At 54.5% G+C, this 17151-nt stretch overlaps 1 protein-coding gene across 3 annotated transcripts; it reads left to right on the forward strand.

Annotated features, from left to right (window-relative positions):
- The first annotated feature begins 222 nt into the window (after positions 1-222).
- Positions 223-16855, forward strand: sike1 (suppressor of IKBKE 1). 3 transcript variants are annotated; one of them, XM_078197704.1, is made up of 6 exons: positions 223-321; positions 6059-6220; positions 8211-8316; positions 11546-11688; positions 12543-12656; positions 15272-16855. In XM_078197704.1, the coding sequence occupies exons 1-6, from the start codon at positions 256-258 to the stop codon at positions 15362-15364; spliced, it is 684 nt and encodes a 227-aa protein (XP_078053830.1). In that variant the 5' UTR covers positions 223-255; the 3' UTR covers positions 15365-16855. The 3 variants fall into 3 exon arrangements, with proteins under 3 accessions (XP_078053830.1, XP_078053831.1, XP_078053833.1); XM_078197705.1 differs by lacking the exon at positions 223-321 and adding an exon at positions 4365-4557; XM_078197707.1 differs by lacking the exon at positions 223-321 and adding an exon at positions 5349-5372.
- The last annotated feature ends 296 nt before the right edge of the window (positions 16856-17151 follow it).

Genomic DNA, 17151 nt, shown 5'->3' on the forward strand with positions numbered 1-17151 from the left:
CAGAATAGATCAGCTATGATCGTATTGAGCGGCAGGGCAGGTTTGAAGGGCCAAATGGTCTACTCCTGCTTCGAGTGTTGTGTGTGAATGAAGAGTAACCACTGAGGTATTATTTCACTTGTATCACAGCAAACAGGAAATGAGAAAGATTTAATTTGTGGGTGAGCACTAGGACCTGGGAGACCCTGAGTGAGGAGTGGGTTTGAAGCGGGTGTGACACTGGGACCCGGGGATGCTGGAATTGAAGCGGAAGTGATGTTGGTGCGGAAGCGGAAGTGGGAGTATGCCGGGAGAGGAGAAGGATCTGCAGCAGCGAGAAAGGTGACGGCAGCAGTGGGAGAGGCTCAGGGTCCAAACTGACACAACGGCGAGGGGGGGGGGGGAGGAGGGAGGGAGGGGGGGGAGGGGGGGGGGGGGAGGGAGGGGGGGGGGAGGGGGGGGGGGGGAGGGGGGGGGGGGGGGGGGGGGAGGGGGGGGGGGAGGGGGGGGGGGGGGAGGGGGGGGGGGGGGGGAGGGGGGGGGGAGGGGGAGGGGGGGGGGAGGGGGGGGGGGGGGGGGAGGGGGGGGGGAGGGGGAGGGGGGGGGGGAGGGGGGGGGGGGGGAGGGGGGGGGGGAGGGGGAGGGGGGGGGGGGAGGGGGGGGGGGGGGGGAGGGAGGGGGAGGGGGGGGGGGGAGGGGGGGGGGGGAGGGGGGGGGGGGAGGGGGGGGGGGGAGGGGGGGGGGGGAGGGGGGGGGGGAGGGGGGGGGGGGGGAGGGGGGGGGGGGAGGGGGGGGGGGGAGGGGGAGGGGGAGGGGGAGGGGGGGGGGAGGGGGGGGAGGGGGGGGGGAGGGGGGGGGGGGAGGGGGGGGGGGGGGGAGGGGGGGGGGAGGGGGGGGGGGGAGGGAGGGGGGGGAGGGGGGGGGAGGGCGGGGGGGAGGGGGGAGGGCGGGGGGAGGGGGGGAGGGCGGGGGGGAGGGGGGGAGGGCGGGGGGGAGGGGGGGGGCGGGGGGAGGGGGGAGGGCGGGGGGGGAGGGGGGGGAGGGCGGGGGGGAGGGGGGAGGGCGGGGGGGAGGGCGGGAGGGGGGGGGGGGGGAGGGGGGGGGGGGGGGGGAGGGGGGGGGGGGGGGGGGAGGGGGGGGGGGGGGGGGGGGGGAGGGGGGGGGGGGGAGGGGGGGGAGGGGGAGGGGGGAGGGGAGTGGGGGGGAGGGGAGTGGGGGGGGAGGGGGGGGAGGGGAGTGGGGGGGAGGGGGGGGAGGGAGTGGGGGGGAGGGGGGGGAGGGGAGTGGGGGGGCGGGGGGGGGGAGGGGGGGGGAGGGGGGGGGGGGGAGTGGGGGGGGGGGGAGGGGGGGGAGGGGAGTGGGGGGGAGGGGGAGTGGGGGGGTGGGGGGGGAGGGGAGTGGGGGGGAGGGGGGGGAGGGGAGTGGGGGGGGCGGGGGGGGGAGAGGGGAGGGGGGAGGGGGGGGAGGGGGGGGGGAGGGGGGGGGGGGGGGGGGGGGGGAGGGGAGTGGGGGGGGGGGGGGGGGAGGGGAGTGGGGGGGCGGGGGGGGAGGGGGGGGGGGGGAGGGGGGGGGGGGGAGGGGGGGAGGTGGGGGGGCGGGGGGGGAGAGGGGAGGGGGGGGGCGGGGGGGGGGAGAGGGGAGGGGGGGGCGGGGGGGGGGGGGGGCGGGGAGGGGGGGGAGAGGGGGGGGGGGTGGGGGGGGGAGGGGGGGGAGAGGGGGGGGTGGGGGGGGGCGGCGGGGGGGGGGGCGGGGGGGGGAGAGGGGCGGGGGGGAGAGGGGCGGGGGGAGAGGGGCGGGGGGGAGGGGGCGGGGGGGGGGGGGGGAGGGGCGGGGGGGGGGGGCGGGGGGGGGGGGGTGGGGGGGCGGGGGGGGGGGAGGGTGGGGGGGCGGAGGGGGGGCGTGAGGGGGCGTGAGGGGGCGGAGGGGGGGGGCGTGAGGGGGGGGCGTGAGGGCGGAGGGGGGTGAGGGTGCAGGGGGGGTGAGGTGGCAGAGGGGGGGTGAGGGGACGGGGGGGTGAGGGGACGGGGGGGTGAGGGGCCGGAGGGGGGTGTGAGGGGGCGGAGGGGGGGTGTGAGGGGGCGGAGGGGGCGGAGGGGGGGTGTGAGGGGGGATGTGAGGGGGCGGAGGGGGGGGTGTGAGGGGGCGGAGGGGGGGGTGTGAGGGGGCGGAGGGGGGGTGTGAGGGGGCGGGGGGGGTTGTGAGGGGGCGGGTGAGGGGGCGGAGGGGGGGATGTGAGGGGGCGGAGGGGGGGATGTGAGGGGGCGGAGGGGGGTGTGAGGGGGCGGAGGGGGGGTGTGAGGGGGCGGAGGGGGGGGTGTGAGGGGGCGGAGGGGGGGGGTGTGAGGGGGCGGAGGGGGGGGGTGAGGGGGCGGAGGGGGGGGGGTGAGGGGGCGGAGGGGGGGGGGGGGTGAGGGGGCGGAGGGGGGGGGTGTGAGGGGGCGGAGGGGGGGTGTGAGGGGGCGGAGGGGGGGTGTGAGGGGGGGTGTGAGGGGGCGGGGGGGGTGTGAGGGGGCGGAGGGGGGGTGTGAGGGGGCGGAGGGGGGGTGTGAGGGGGCGGAGGGGGGGTGTGAGGGGGCGGAGGGGGGGTGTGAGGGGGCGGAGGGGGGTGAGGTGGCAGAGGGGGGGTGAGGGGGCAGAGGGGGGAGGGGGGATGAGGGGGCAGGGGGGGTGAGGAGGCGGCGGGTGAGGGGGCAGGGGGGGTGAGGGGGCAGGGGGGGTGAGGGGGAGAAGGGGAAAAGGTGTGAGGGGCAGAGAGGGGGGCAAGGGGTGAGGTGGCAGAGAGGGGGGCAAGGGGTGAGGGGGAGAGAGGGGGGCAACGGGTGAGGGGGCGGACCGGGGGTGTGTGGGCGGAGGGGGGGGGGGAGGGGGCTGGGGGGGTGAGGTGGCAGGGGGTGAGGGGGCAGGGGGGGGTGAGAAGGCAGGGGGGGTGAGGGGCAGAGGGGGGTGAGGGGCAGAGAGGGGGGGCAAGGGGTGTGGGGGCAGAGGGGGGCAAGGGGTGTGGGGGCAGAGGGGGCAAGGGGTGTGGGGGCAGAGGGGGGCAAGGGGTGAGGGGGAGAGAGGGGGGCAAGGGGTGAGGGGGAGAGAGGGGGGCAAGGGGTGAGGTGGCAGAGAGGGGTGCAAGGGATGAGGGGGCAGAGAGGGGGAGAGGGGGTGAGGGGGGTGCGGGGGGCAGAGAGAGGGGTGAGGGGGACACGGGGTGAGGGGGCAGAGGGGGGGTGAGGGGGCAGATGGGGGGGTGAGGGGGCAGAGGGGGGGTGAGGAGGCAGTGGGGGCAGAGAGGGGGGCAAGGGATGAGGGGGGGCAAGGGGTAAGAGGGGGGTGAGGGGGCAGGGAGGGGGGTGAGGGGGCAGGGAGGGGGTGAGGGGGCAGGGAGGGGGTCAGGGGAGAGAGGGGGGCAAGGGGTGAGGGGGAGAGAGGGGGGCAAGGGGTGAAGGGGAGAGAGGGGGCGGGGAGTGAGGGGCAGAGAGGGGGGTGAGGGGGAGAGAGGGGAGGGCATGGGGGTTGAGGGGGCAGGGGGTGAGGGGACAGTGGGGGGTGAGGGGGCGGAGAGGGGGGCAAGGGGTGAGGGGGAGAGAGGGGTGCGGGGGAGAGAAGTGGGCGGGGGGGCAGAGAGGGGGGGCAAGGGGTGAGAGGGGGGCTGAGGGAGCAGAGAGGGGGGCAAGGAGAGAGGGGGGTGAGGGGGCAGAGAGGGGGGCAAGGGGTGAGGGGGAAAGAGGGGGGCAAGGGGTGAGGGGGAGAGAGGGGGCGCGGGGTGAGAGGGGCGCGGGGGGGTGATGGGGAGAGAGGGGGGCGGGGGGAGGGGTGGGGTGGAGAGGGTGGGGCGAGGGTGCAACGGATGGGGGGGGGCGGGGGGTGAGGGGGAGAGAGGGGTTGGGGGGGGAGTGGGGTGAGGGAGCAGAGAGGGGGGGCGAGGGGGAAAGGGGTGAGGGGGGCGAGGGGGAGAGAGGAGGGGTGGGGAGAAAGGGGGGCAAGGGGGCGGGGGGTGAGGGGGAGAGAGGGGGGCAAGGGGTGAGGGCGAGGGGCAGAGAGGGGGTGAAGGGGCAAGGGGGGCGGGGGTGATGGGGGGTGAGAGGGGAGCGGGGTGAGAGGGGGCGGGGGTGAGGGGGAGAGAGGGGGGCAAGGGGTGAGGGAGAAGGGGGGGTGAGGGGGGGAAAAGGGGGGTGAGGGGTGAGAGAGGGGAGCGGGGGGAGAGAGGGGGGAGGGGTGGGGGGGGCGGAAGGGGGCGGGGGGTGAGGGGTGGTAGAGAGGGGGGGGCGGGGGGTGATGGGGGAGAGAGGGGGCGGGTGGTGATGGGGGGTGGGGAGAGGGGTGAAGGGGGGAGAGAGGGTTAAGAGGTGGGGGGGTGGGAGGAAGGCTGGTGGTGAGGGAGGGGAGGAGGCTGGCAGGATGGAAGGGACCACCAACTCATGGGAAGGAACAGATTTGTAAAGTAAATGACAGGTGCAAGGATTCTCAAGCTGTTATAAAGGAGAGTTGAATATTGGCTGGTACAGTGGGAGTATAAAGGGCAGGAGGATTTTCTACAGCAGTATTTTGCCAGTCCAACAATAAGTAGGCCTGATGTATGAATCACAAAAGGTACAGCAGGAAAATCAGAAGGCAAATGGAATGTTGACCTTTATACTCTTCCCCTTTTTGCAATAGAAGTAGGAATGTCTTGCTGCAACTGCACACGACATTGATGAGACCCCATTGAGACTAGCTCATTAGAGGAGCAAAGAGGGATTGTGTAAAGATTGACTCAACATAAGTCTTTAGGCCTATAACTATTACAAGAGTGGTAAAGGAGGTGTACTGCCGATTAAGGCCGCAAAAGGGAATTTACACATGGAGGTGGGGGCATGGCTAAGATATTAAATGAAGACTTTGCATCTGTCTTTACCAAAGAGGTTGATGCTACCCAGGTGTAGCCAAGGAAACCAAGCTAAAAGGAGATTTGTTAGAGGTGTCCAAAATCATGATTTGGGGCGGGGGGTGCGTGGCTTGATAGTAGACGGGGAGAAACTGTTCCCCCTCGTAAACTGTGTACAGTTTTGGTTTACTTATTCAAGGAAGGACAGATTTGCTTTGGGAGCAGTTCAGAGAAGGTTCATTAGGTTGAATCCTCAAATGCAGGGGTTGCCTAATGAGAGAAGGTCAGACACATTCTCACGGTCTAGAAGAAGTTTAGAAAAATTAGATGATTTTACTGAAAGTTACTGAGGTTCTGAAGGGGGTTGACAGTGTTTCACCCTGTGGAAGAATCTAGAATGGGGCAGGGTATTGTTTCAGAATAAGGGGTCACCCATTTAAGAGGGAAATGAGGAGGAATTTCTTTCCTCGGAGGATTGTTAATTTGTGGAATTCTCTACCCCCCGAGAGCAGCGGAGGTTGAGTCATTGAATATATTCAAGGTAAGTTATACATATTTTTGATGAATAAGGGAGTTGAGGGTTATTGGAGACAGGCAGGAATTTGGGGTTAAGGTCACAATCAGATCAGCCATGATCTTATTGAATGGCTGAATGGACCTGAGGGGCTGAATGGCCTACATCCGCTATTTCTTATGTTTTCTCAGTCTCTGAACTTTTGACTATCCAATTTAATTCTGCTGTGCTACTGAGAATGTTTTCAGCAGGAGATGATGGTGAATTATTAATTTTGATAGAGACCATTTTATCCAAGATGCCATTATAGTGAATTCATTGTACAAATGAGCCTTCAAATCAGAGAGTTTCCAGGAGCAGTTTCTGATCTGAGAGTGACAGGAGCATTATTCATGCTCTTAATACTCCTGGGCTAGAGCTGGGGGAAGTCAGCCCTGGTCCTGATGAGTGACTCCTGCGGAGTGGGGAGTATACGCCTGTTGACTAGAGTTAGGCTTGGCCGTGATGTCCTTCCTGTTGGTCAGACTCACTTATGAAGAATGAACACTTGGATTTGGGAGCTGTCCCAAGGAACTTGATCCCAGCAAGGATTTGACTGCTTCAGGATGGGGTGGGGAGGGGAGGGAGTGAATAAAAAAAACTTCTAACGTTCTCTGAGCGAGAGTGGAAATAAGCTCTCTGAAAACCAACAGTGTTTCTGTTTCTGTTCCCAGGCGATGGCATGTACAATAGAGAAGGTCTTGGCTGATGCAAAGGTCTTAGTGGAGAGACTGAAGGATCATGATAATGCAGCTGAATCTCTCATCGAGCAGACAACAGCACTGAATAAACGTGTGGAGAGTATGAAGGAAGTTGGGACAGGAATCCCAGACAGAGTGAGTCTAAAACCAGCTGACAAATCTGAAACACTAACTCGTACTGTTCCTCCAGGGAACAGCTGCTGCCTTCTGTTTTTCGACACTGCTTTGTGCTAGTGCTTCAGTCAGTCCATATCACTTTCCCTGTGTATTGCTGCTCTTGTTCCTTCTGTCCTCGGCTTTACACCTTCCAGGCTCTCCCCCCAACTCTGCAGCCTCCTCCATCACGGGACCCCTAGCCCCCTCCATTCTTCTTTGCTCTTACTGCAGTCTCTTCTGCGTTTTAAAATATTTCTTGACGTAGGTGCTGTTGGCCCAACTGTCATTTATTTCCCATCACTAGTTATCTTTGCCACGGTGATAAGTGAGTTGCCATCTTAAACCGTTCACATCTTACTGAATCCTGGAATTCTCTCCCCAACTGCACTGTGGGTATAGTTACACCATGTGACCTGCAGCTCCTCAACACCTCCTTAAGGGTGATTAGGGATAAGCAACAAACGCCTGACCCTGCCAGGAATGCTCAGTGCTGCACCATTGGCAGCAGAGCTTCAGACATCTGACCCTTACTCTCTGAACTTCCACCTCACTCCTTTTAAAAACCTCATTTCTGACTGGGTTTTTGGTCAGGCTGCCTTAATTTCACCTTTCCCTGCTTAGTGTCCTTTTTGTTCCACCGAGCTCCTAACTGTGCAAGGCCTAAATGTTAGCAGTGTCTTGGTACGTTGGTTACTGCAATCCCTCGCTACACCCCGGATTCATTTCTTCGCCTTGGTGACACTTTTCCCATTAGACCTGCTGGTTTCAATCATTGAACATGACCATTGCTGACCATTTAATTCCCAGCAGGGGCTGGGGCCCTCTGATCCAGATCACAGGGTTGCAGTGAAACACTTCACAAGCTCAGAATTCCCAGGGAAGAGAACAGCCTGGTGCTGGGAGTAGGAGCAGAACGGAATTGGAACCACATGAATGAAATATCTCTGCCAATTAAAACTGATTTGTTAATTGCTCCATGTGTCGGTCTAATTAAAAATTATCTGCATAAGATAATAGATAGGATGCAAGACTGGGCAGAGAAGTGGCAGATGGACTTCAACCCAGATAAATGCGTAGTGGTCCATTTTGGCAGGTCGAATGGGATGAAGGAGTACAATATAAAGGGAAAGACTCTTAGTACCGTAGAGGATCAGAAGGACCTTGGGGTCTGGGCCCATAGGACTCTAAAATCAGCCCCGCAGGTGGAGGAGGTGGTTAAGAAGGCGTATGGTGTGCTGGCCTCTATCAATCGAGGGATTGGGTTTTGGAGTCTGGGGATAATGATGCAGCTATATAGGACCCTCGTCAGACCCCACTTGGAGTACTGTGCTCAGTTCTAGTCGCCTCATTACAGGAAGGATGTGGAAAAGATTGAAAGGGTGCAGAGGAGATTTACAAGGATGTTGCCTGGATTGAGTGGCATGCCTTATGAGGATAGGCTCAGGGAGCTCGGTCTTTTCTCCTTGGAAAGACGTAGGATGAGAGGAGACCTAATAGAGGTATATAAGATGTTGAGATGCATAGATCGGGTGGACTCTGAAGCTTTTTCCCAGGGTGGAAATGGCTGCTACGGGAGGACACAGGTTTAAGGTGCTGGGGGGTAAGTACAGGGGAAATGTTAGGGGGAAGTTTTTCACACAGAGGGTGGTGGGCGAGTGGAATCGGCTGCCGTCAGTGGTGGTGGAGGCAAACTCAATAGGGTCTTTTAAGAGACTCCTGGATGAGTACATGGGACTTAATAGGATGGAGGGTTATAGGTAGGCCTAAAAGGTAGGGATGTGTTCGGCACAACTTGTGGGGCCGAAGGGCCTGTTTTGTGCTGTAGTTTTTTATGTTTCTAAGTGTGTTCTGTGAACAATTCATAAAGTGGACAATAGCAGCAGCAGACCTACAAGTTCAGAAGAGTAGGGAAAATGGTGACAGTTTGGACTGCAGATTGTCTGTGATTTTTGCTCTGCTCTATTTCCAGAACCAGGAAGATCTTGCTGAGCTGAAGAAGCTGGCCAGCCACAAGCCGCACGCTATCCTCTCCCAGGAGAACACACAGATCCGGGATCTGCAGCAGGAAAATAAAGGTTTTTCTGTCCTTGTTTGTTAAAACCTATTTACAGTACCTGTGTACGGTGAACTAGTGGCTAGTTTCAGTTCGATCACAATTACAATCTGATCGATGTGTATTTTATAGTTATCACATGTTAACAAGAAGATGCGCGGTTAAATGTTGAGCAAATTCGATTTCAATGTATCTTTTTCCTCATCTTCAGTGAGCACGTCAAGTGAAGAACCTGCCTGGTTTAGAGCCCTCTGTCCGGTTACTTAGCAAGCCCAGGCTTGGAGAAGCAGAGGGAAATGAGAACATAGTTCGTCAACCAAGAGTTTTACTTGGTACATTTTCAGTGTGATTTTAGAGGACAGTGTCGAATTTTACACAGTTTATAGGAAGAACAGACTCTGAATTGTGAAAATCATGTCATTCCTGTTATTTGCAGACTTTAGAGTGGGATTGCCCAGTTAGTACCTATTCATTCCTAATTATGATTGGTTTCTCTGTCTGGGTGCATGGAGGCAGCTGAAAAGTGAAAGCCTGTAAAAACCCCCTCTCCAAAGAGAAAACACCCAAATTCCCAACTGGATACTATGAAATGAATGTTGCTTATTTCTGGAAGCTTAAAAATGTCCAATTGTCAAATAACTTTGTGTAAATGTTGGGTAGGAAACGAGTCATTATAGCATTTATTTTCCTAGTTAAGAGTAGCAAAAAAACTGCCTACCTTTTGAATCTTCCTGTCAGATTCAATGACAGGAGGCCGATACAAAGATGTTGGGGAACGTTTGTATAAACGCAGTTCTCAACTTTACAGTGTTTGAGTTGCAAGGAATGGCACTTGCTGTGTTTATTAATTGACACCTCATTTCAACCGTGCAACATTGGTTTTGACTTTACGATGCCACGCGGATTGATGATCTGCGCTGCCCATCCGTATGACTGGAAAGGTCGAACCGTCACTTTTAGGTTAGAGATTAGTGTTTTATTCCATTAAATTTTTTTAACAAAACCTCCATGTTTTGAATGCTGTTGTATTTAATAAGCACTCAGATTTATATAGTTCAAGATTAAACAGGTAACTGACAGTGAGTGATCCCCCACTCTAACCAAGGGACTTGTGATAAGGTGCGCAGACATCAACAGTCGCCTCAACAACTTGACAGGGCAAGAGGTGAGAACATTTTACACCTCCAGGCACCCCCATGAGTGATTTCCACCCTTGGTTCAGGAACAAATCTCCCGTTTACACCATTGTTCCTCTGGGAAAATCAGTTCCAACTTACAGTTGGTTCCTGAAAACAATGTTGCATCGTGGGTCTGAGGGCTGCCTGTACTCTAATTGTGTGCTGCGCGCACACCTCACTTTTTATTTCCTTTGGACTCTGGTTGCTGTATCTTCTCCTCTTTAATCTTCAACAGCTGGTTTAAAAGTGGATGATTTTCCCCCAACATAGGTAGAGGCATTGCATGTTGTGGTCCTGTTGAGGATTTGGGACTAAGTGTGTCCCAGTTTTGAATTGTCACAGATCTGTACAGTGTTAGATGATCTCGACCAGGATGTCTGTGGCATCACAGTTGCTGCTCCTGAGCTAAGGGGTTAGCACTGCTGCCTCACAGCACCAGGGACCCGGATTCAATTCCGGCCTTGGGTGACTGTGTGTGGAGTTTGCACGTTTCTCCCTGTGTCTGCATGTTTTTCCTCCCACAGCCCAAAGATGTGCGGGTTAGGTTGATTGGCAATGCTAAATTGCCCCTTAGTGTCTCAAGATGTGTAGGTTAGGGGGATTAGCAGGGTAAATACGTGAGGTAGCGGCGATAGGGCCTGGGTGGGGTTGTTGTCGGTGCGGGCTCGATGGGCTGAATGCCTTCCTTCTGCACTGTAGGGATTCATAGAAATCATAGAAACCCTACAGTACAGAAAGAGGCCATTCGGCCCATCGAGTCTGCACAGACCACAATCCCACCCAGGCCCTACCCCCATATCCCTACATATTTTACCCGCTAATCCCTCTAATCTACGCATCCCAGGACACTAATGGGCAATTTTAACATGGCCAATCAACCTAACCCGCACATCTTTGGACTGTGGGAGGAAACTGGAGCACCCGGAGGAAACCCACGCAGACACAAGGAGAATGTGCAAACTCCACACAGACAGTGACCCAAGCCGGGAATCGAACCCAGGTCCCTGGAGCTGTGAAGCAGCAGTGCTAACCACTGTGCTACCGTGCCGCCCCACGGTTCCCAATCCTGAGCCCCTGGATAGTGCTCCCTTCTGAAAGATGCAAACGTGAGAGTAAATGAAGGCTGAGGTTCAACTTGATGGTCCCTATGGTAAGATGTGCCATCTTGGCTGTGGTGTGTTAGTTGGGGTACTAACAGAAGTGATTCAGTTTAGTCGCTGTCCAGGGCTTTAGTGGGAAAGAAAGCAGATGCTTCCTGATCTTAATCCAGTAACTCAACTCCTGGAGAAAACTGTGGCCAAGAATATCAGGCTACTTAATCAAGCTTGAAGAATTGATTTTCTGGATGATTTATCAGAGCCTGTAAAACTTTCTCAACAGGAGTGAATGTGTAAAGGACAGAAAGTTTGTATAAAAATTTATCATTTTAAACTGTTGAAGAATAGAAATTATGCAGTAACTCAGCTAGCTTTTGTGAAAATGGGTTTATCGAAGGGAACTATCAAACATGCACCGCAGAATGAAGGCAGTTGAATTGAACCATTCAGATTCAAAATTAAATTTATTTGTAAAAAATGAGTCATTTGAACAATAACTGAGTGTAACATGCTTGGGAAGAACAGGAGTCTTTGGGTCAATGCTCGGATTCCTCCTTGAGTCATGTCTGAGTGCTGTAGACAAATCAGAGATTGATTAGTCAATTTGATTATCCTTGTACAAATACCAGGGTGGTAAATTAGAGACACTGCAAACTCCACACACACAGTCACCCGAGGCCGGAATTGAACCAGGGTCCCTGGCGCTGTGAGGCAGCAGTGCTAACAACTGTGCTGCCCCTTAGCTCAGGAACACCAACTGTGATGTCACGGACACCCTGGTCGAGATCAGCCAGAAATTCCTATGAGGATGGTACATCAAGGAGGGAGCTTCCTGCTTCAGCCAGCTGTGTGTGGTAATACAGTAAGGAAGTGAAGACCAACAGTGAGGATTATTTTGAATATTTTTATTACCTTCACAGTCTTGAGACTACAGTGGTTGTTTTTTAACTTGCTGGTGGCTTTTCTTGTTTCTCAGAGCTGTGGCTTTCCCTGGAGGAACACCGCTATGCCTTAGAACTCATCATGAGTAAATACCGAAAGCAGATGCTACGGCTTATAGCATCAAAGAGAAAGCTAGATAGTGCACCAATTACCACTTTACACCAGGAGCATTCCCAGGTAACAAGCTGCATTGCTAACTCTATTCTAATATACAACGTGCAGGCTCTTTCCTCAATTTGTCTGGCTGAAACCAGGAGAATTTTCCCTTTGAGGCTCAATTTGCAAATTTGTCTCAGTTTACACTTGAATTGAGAGATTTGCAACTTTGGATAAGTTAACAGTAAAGGTCCTTAAGCAAACTGGCTCTGCTTACCTATTCTGTGACATGATGATCTCTGCTCTGTATTGTATGGGTTTAGGTGCAACCTAATGTAAATGGTGTCTGTTGTAGGGTTCCCGCGGAGCTATGCTGCATTCATTTTGACTTTGTTTTTTTTTTAATGTTTTCAAGCACTGAGATTATAAAGCATTTTTCTGGTTATGTAATCTAGGTTTGTGTTTGTAAAGAGAGTTTTTATTGTAAGCTATAGCTCTGTTTAACTAAGCTTTGCAGTGTACGTTTGATTCACCACTCTAGATTATTTCAAAGTACTGAATGCCAGTTTATTCAAGGACAAAGTTGCCAGTTCAGCTTCCTATTGTAAGACACTGAATTACGGTTCTGCTGGGTTTCTGAACAACACCTGTTGTTGAGTTATTTGACTAGGGAATTACAAAGAGCCTGAACATGTCCTTGGCCAATGTGCGCACTCGTTGAAAAAGGATTGGTGAGAATTGGAATGCTGTCTGGCTTTCCTGCGGTATCTCTGGTTCCATGCAGCATCTGACCACAATCCTCCGAGTTCCAGCAGTCTCTTTCCAATTCCCAGCCTGGTGGATTACGAGGTTTACAGAACTGAATTGCTCAGTGTCGACCAAGACTCTGACTTAGCGAGGAGCTGAATGATCGTTGTTGATTATTGTACTTCCAGGAACTGCAAACTCAGGTAGAACAGATATGTGACATGGCCACAGTAATGAGAAAAGCCGTTCGAGTGGATGATCAAGAGTATTGTCAAGTTGAAGAGAAAATAGCCCAACTAGAGGTAGGAATTTCAGTGGGTGCTGCAGGATTTCACTTAGCCCCTGTGCAGGTGCAGTTCTGACTTGATATTTGTAACACCTATTCTGTCAATATATCCTTGGTTTCCTTTTCATTATCTTTCACTGACATCTTAGTGGGCCCCTCCGCGCGCTGGCCCTTGGGTGGGCCCCTCCGCGCGCTGGCCCTTGGGTGGGCCCCTCCGCGCGCTGGCCCTTGAGTGGGCCCCTCCGCGCGCTGGCCCTTGGGTGGGCCCCTCCGCGCGCTGGCCCTTGGGTGGGCCCCTCCGCGCGCTGGCCCTTGGGTGGGCCCCTCCGCGCGCTGGCCCTTGGGTGGGCCCCTCCGCGCGCTGGCCCTTGGGTGGGCCCCTCCGCGCGCTGGCCCTTGGGTGGGCCCCTCCGCGCGCTGGCCCTTGGGTGGGCCCCTCCGCGCGCTGGCCCTTGGGTGGGCCCCTCCGCGCGCTGGCCCTTGGGTGGGCCCCTCCGCGCGCTGGCCCTTGGGTGGGCCCCTCCGCGCGCTGGCCCTTGGGTGGGCCCCTCCGCGCGCTGGCCCTTGGGTGGGCCCCTCCGCGCGCTGGCCCTTGGGTGGGCCCCTCCGCGCGCTGGCCCTTGGGTGGGCCCCTCCGCGCGCTGGCCCTTGGGTGGGCCCCTCCGCGCGCTGGCCCTTGGGTGGGCCCCTCCGCGCGCTGGCCCTCTCTTACAGTGCATTTTGGATTTCAGGCTTGGTGTGGACGTGGAGTCAATTTGGAGTTTTACAGATGCAGAAAAAAGTAACTGTGGGGTAGCGGGGGGAGCGACCTCGGTTTAGCCACTACACCTGGCTGGATCACATCAAGTGTTGTTGGATCTTATTCTTTTCTACCAAAACAAGACAACCCATGAATTATTTTGTCCACTACCCACCATTTCCTTAAATCCTTCTGCACAAACCTTCCACCCTGCCCTTAACTATAGTGAGGAGTGCATGAATTATTGGCCACTAGAATTGAGACCATCCATTTTGTTGTTTCAGCCCTCACTTCTCCTTTCATCTACCATGCTGCTCTTTGACATTGCCCTCACCTTGAAACTCGCCTCTTTCTCCACTATCTCACCTCATATCATTTCCAAGCTCAGCTTTTCCATGAGGCAGGCCCACCTCCTGCTCCCTTAATCCCTTTGCCTCTAAACTGTTGACCATCCAGCTTTTCTTCCTGACCCCCATGTTGGCTGATATTGTAAATGGTCACCTCTCCCTTTTGAATCTGACATCCCCACTTTGCTGCCAGCCCCTCCCCCGTGACCCCTCCTTACTTACACATCTCTCCAGATTCCCTATTCGCATATCCTTGAACATGTGGCCACTTCCCAAATTTTGCTGTCCTTTCCAACAATTCTGATTGACTCTCCAATCTGGTTTCCAAACCACCCCAGCACTGGAAACCTCTTGCGCCTGTGCTATGATATCTTTCCTTAATCTGTTAAAGGAAATAGGCCCTTCATATTTACTCTAGGCTCCTCATAATTTTATAAACCTCATTTAAATTTCCCCTCAGCCTCCTCTGTGCCAAGGGAAAGAAGCCCAGCGTATCCAATCTTCCCTCATGGCTAAAACTCTCCAATCCTGGCAACATCTTTGTAAATCTCTGCTGTACCCTCTCTCGTGCAGTTACATCCTTCCTGTAATGTGGTGACCAGAATTGTAGGCAGCATTCTAGCTTTCGACTCCTTTCCTCCATTGTGCAGCTTGGTGGGACTGCCCTCACTTGGTTCATAGTTAGAAGATCTATTGCTCCAGCCTCTGTCTTGTTACCTCCAGCTCCCCAAGATCTATCTCCAACCTCCAGCTCCCCAAGATCTATCTCCAACCTCCAGCTCCCCAAGATCTATCTCCAACCTCCAGCTCCCCAAGATCTATCTCCAACCTCCAGCTCCCCAAGATCTATCTCCAACCTCCAGCTCCCAAGATCTATCTCCAACCTCCAGCTCCCCAAGATCTATCTCCAACCTCCAGCTCCCCAAGATCTATCTCCAACCTCCAGCTCCCCAAGATCTATCTCCAACCTCCAGCTCCCCAAGATCTACCTCCAACCTCCAGCTCCCCAAGATCTACCTCCAACCTCCAGCTCCCCAAGATCTACCTCCAACCTCCAGCTCCCCAAGATCTACCTCCAACCTCCAGCTCCCCAAGATCTACCTCCAACCTCCAGCTCCCCAAGATCTACCTCGAATCTGATGTTCATGCTGTCCGTTGGCAATGGCTTCCACTGACATAGGTTCACCTTCGATGTACACAAACAGGGCTCATTTCTACCCCTCCCTGGTCTCTTGTGGTCATTCTTCGTGCGAGTTTGGGTAGTGATTTTCAACAGGGGTGTCACAGCCCAACCTGATCCTTCTCAAACAGAAAAGGCTATAACCACCAGCCAGTCAGACGACATCTGTGGAGGTCATTGAATGCCTGCCAGCTCATTATTTAGCTGGTAGAGTGAAGCTGATACCTACAGACTCAGCTCAGCATGAGTCACTCCTTCAGAAGCAAAATGAGAGAAAAAAGTAGGAACGTCAGATCTAAAAATGGCTTGTAAATTAGCATATCTTAAACTCCACAAAGTCTCATGTTTTTTTCTTTCTGTTTAAGCTCGAAAATAAAGAATTGCGGGAGCTTGTGTCGTTCAGTAAGGAAATATTACTTCCAGAGAATCCTCGCCAGTCTCCTCAATGTGGAAAGTAAATTTGCTGCGCTTGAACAGTCTGAATCAGGTTACTGCATCGCTTCGCAACCACTCGAGCAGGGCCTCCAGATGACAGCTGGCTGTGTTACTGCTGACTTTGGAACAAAGATCGATGTTGCCACCAGAAGCCAGGGCAGCTGTATGTTTAATTTGAAAGTTACAGAGCTTTCATTGACTTTGGGGGAAATTGAGTGAAGCATGTTTTAATTCTGCAGGTATCCCTTTTCCCCAATACAAAAAATGCATTTTCTTTTTTCACATTGACATTTCTGCCCCGCCATCCCTGCCACTCATCTCTTTGCAATCTGTTACTGGGAAGAGGATAGAATGGGCTAAGCCTGTGGATCTCTTCGCACCCTGCCTCATGCTCCACAATCCACAGCAGAACAAGCACCTCACACTTGGCAGGTCCGGTTTTGCCTGATTGATTGGTCCTCTTATCCAAGAAGATTACCTCAAGCCTTTTGTGCATTGAGCCAATTGAGAAAGAGAAAATTATCAGTGGACCAGCAGTTTTGACTTCAAACTTCTGAACTAAGAATTGTGTGTGTTCCCTTTGTCACAGCTCTACAGGCCTGAAAGCTCCATGCTTGATCCTTGCTGAGTTAACTGGTCTCAGCCAAGGTTGTACTATTGACTAATGTTCCAGCTTAGAGCTGATAACCAGCTGAGAATGTTGCTCCCCATTCCTTGACTATTCCTTTGAAGAATGTGTGTGGACTTGGGGTGAGGATTGAATTCGGCTGTGACATCCCATACAGCAAGTGTCCTGATGCCTCCTGTCACGGGCTTGGACAAGATGAACAGCTACCTGGATAAGGCACTGAAGGACTTTTGTTATTGTCAACATATCATCCCAATATAGGCTAGAATCTTTCAAAGCAATGTGGCAGCAAATATTTAAGAGTTAATGATCTCGCTGCCCCCACTCATGCAGGAGTTTGATTACGGTGAAGGCTCAACAGACCTGAACTGTAACGCTGTATCTTTGCTCTGTGCTGATTAATAGGTTTGAATATACAAGAATATGCAGAACAGAAATGGAACATTAAGTCCAACTGGTGTTCCTGCTCCACGCAAGCTAGTCCTACTTTGTTGTCCTTGTTCTTTTGCTTCATGTCTTTCCTCCACCATTCATACATGTGTATATGGCCAGAAGGATCACATCCTTGAATTCTGATCATTATTTATTATGCACTTAACCTACTCTGAGTGAATGTTATGGAAAATATTGCTGTTGATTAAAAGTATAGATGGTCAGTACAATATTTTATCTAGATTGGAAGTTTCTCTGGGACAATTTGGGGACAGTTTTGCTTGTCCTGTGTAGTTTTTGCATTAATCTGACAGCCAGATTAAGAGGAAGCTAGGATTTAAGTATTGGGAGTTCTGTTCATTTTTAAGACTGGGGAACTATCGCTGGAACCTTTAACTCAGCCTTAGGCCTAAAATTTGTACATTTCCAAATAAATTTTCTCTTTACTAAATGATTCAAGATATTTTTCATCTAGAATGTTTGTACAAAATGTTTACAGAATCATAAATGTACAGGTAAGTCATAAAAAGATGGTTAAAAAGCACATGTTTCAAAGCCTTTTTCCAAAGCAATCACACTTGATTAAAACTATGAAATATTTACCAGTGGAGACTTGTGCTATCCAAATGGAGCTGTTTTTTTCTTTGCTTCTCATTTAGTCCTGTCCTCTTACATACCCCAGTTTTAACTATTTTGGTGTTGGTAGCTATGGGCAGCACAGTGGTTAGCACTACTGCTTCACAGCTCCAG

Source organism: Mustelus asterias, chromosome 25, assembly GCF_964213995.1.
Source record: "Mustelus asterias chromosome 25, sMusAst1.hap1.1, whole genome shotgun sequence".
NCBI classification, from domain to species: domain Eukaryota; kingdom Metazoa; phylum Chordata; class Chondrichthyes; order Carcharhiniformes; family Triakidae; genus Mustelus; species Mustelus asterias.

Bases quoted from the DNA above. Each gene is read 5' to 3' on its own strand.
- sike1 (XM_078197704.1), top strand. From the start codon at position 256: ATGTTGGTGCGGAAGCGGAAGTGGGAGTATGCCGGGAGAGGAGAAGGA. The intron at 322-6,058 runs GTGACGGCAGCA...TTCTGTTCCCAG, and splicing joins GATCTGCAGCAGCGAGAAAG to GCGATGGCATGTACAATAGA. The intron at 6,221-8,210 runs GTGAGTCTAAAA...CTCTATTTCCAG, and splicing joins GGACAGGAATCCCAGACAGA to AACCAGGAAGATCTTGCTGA.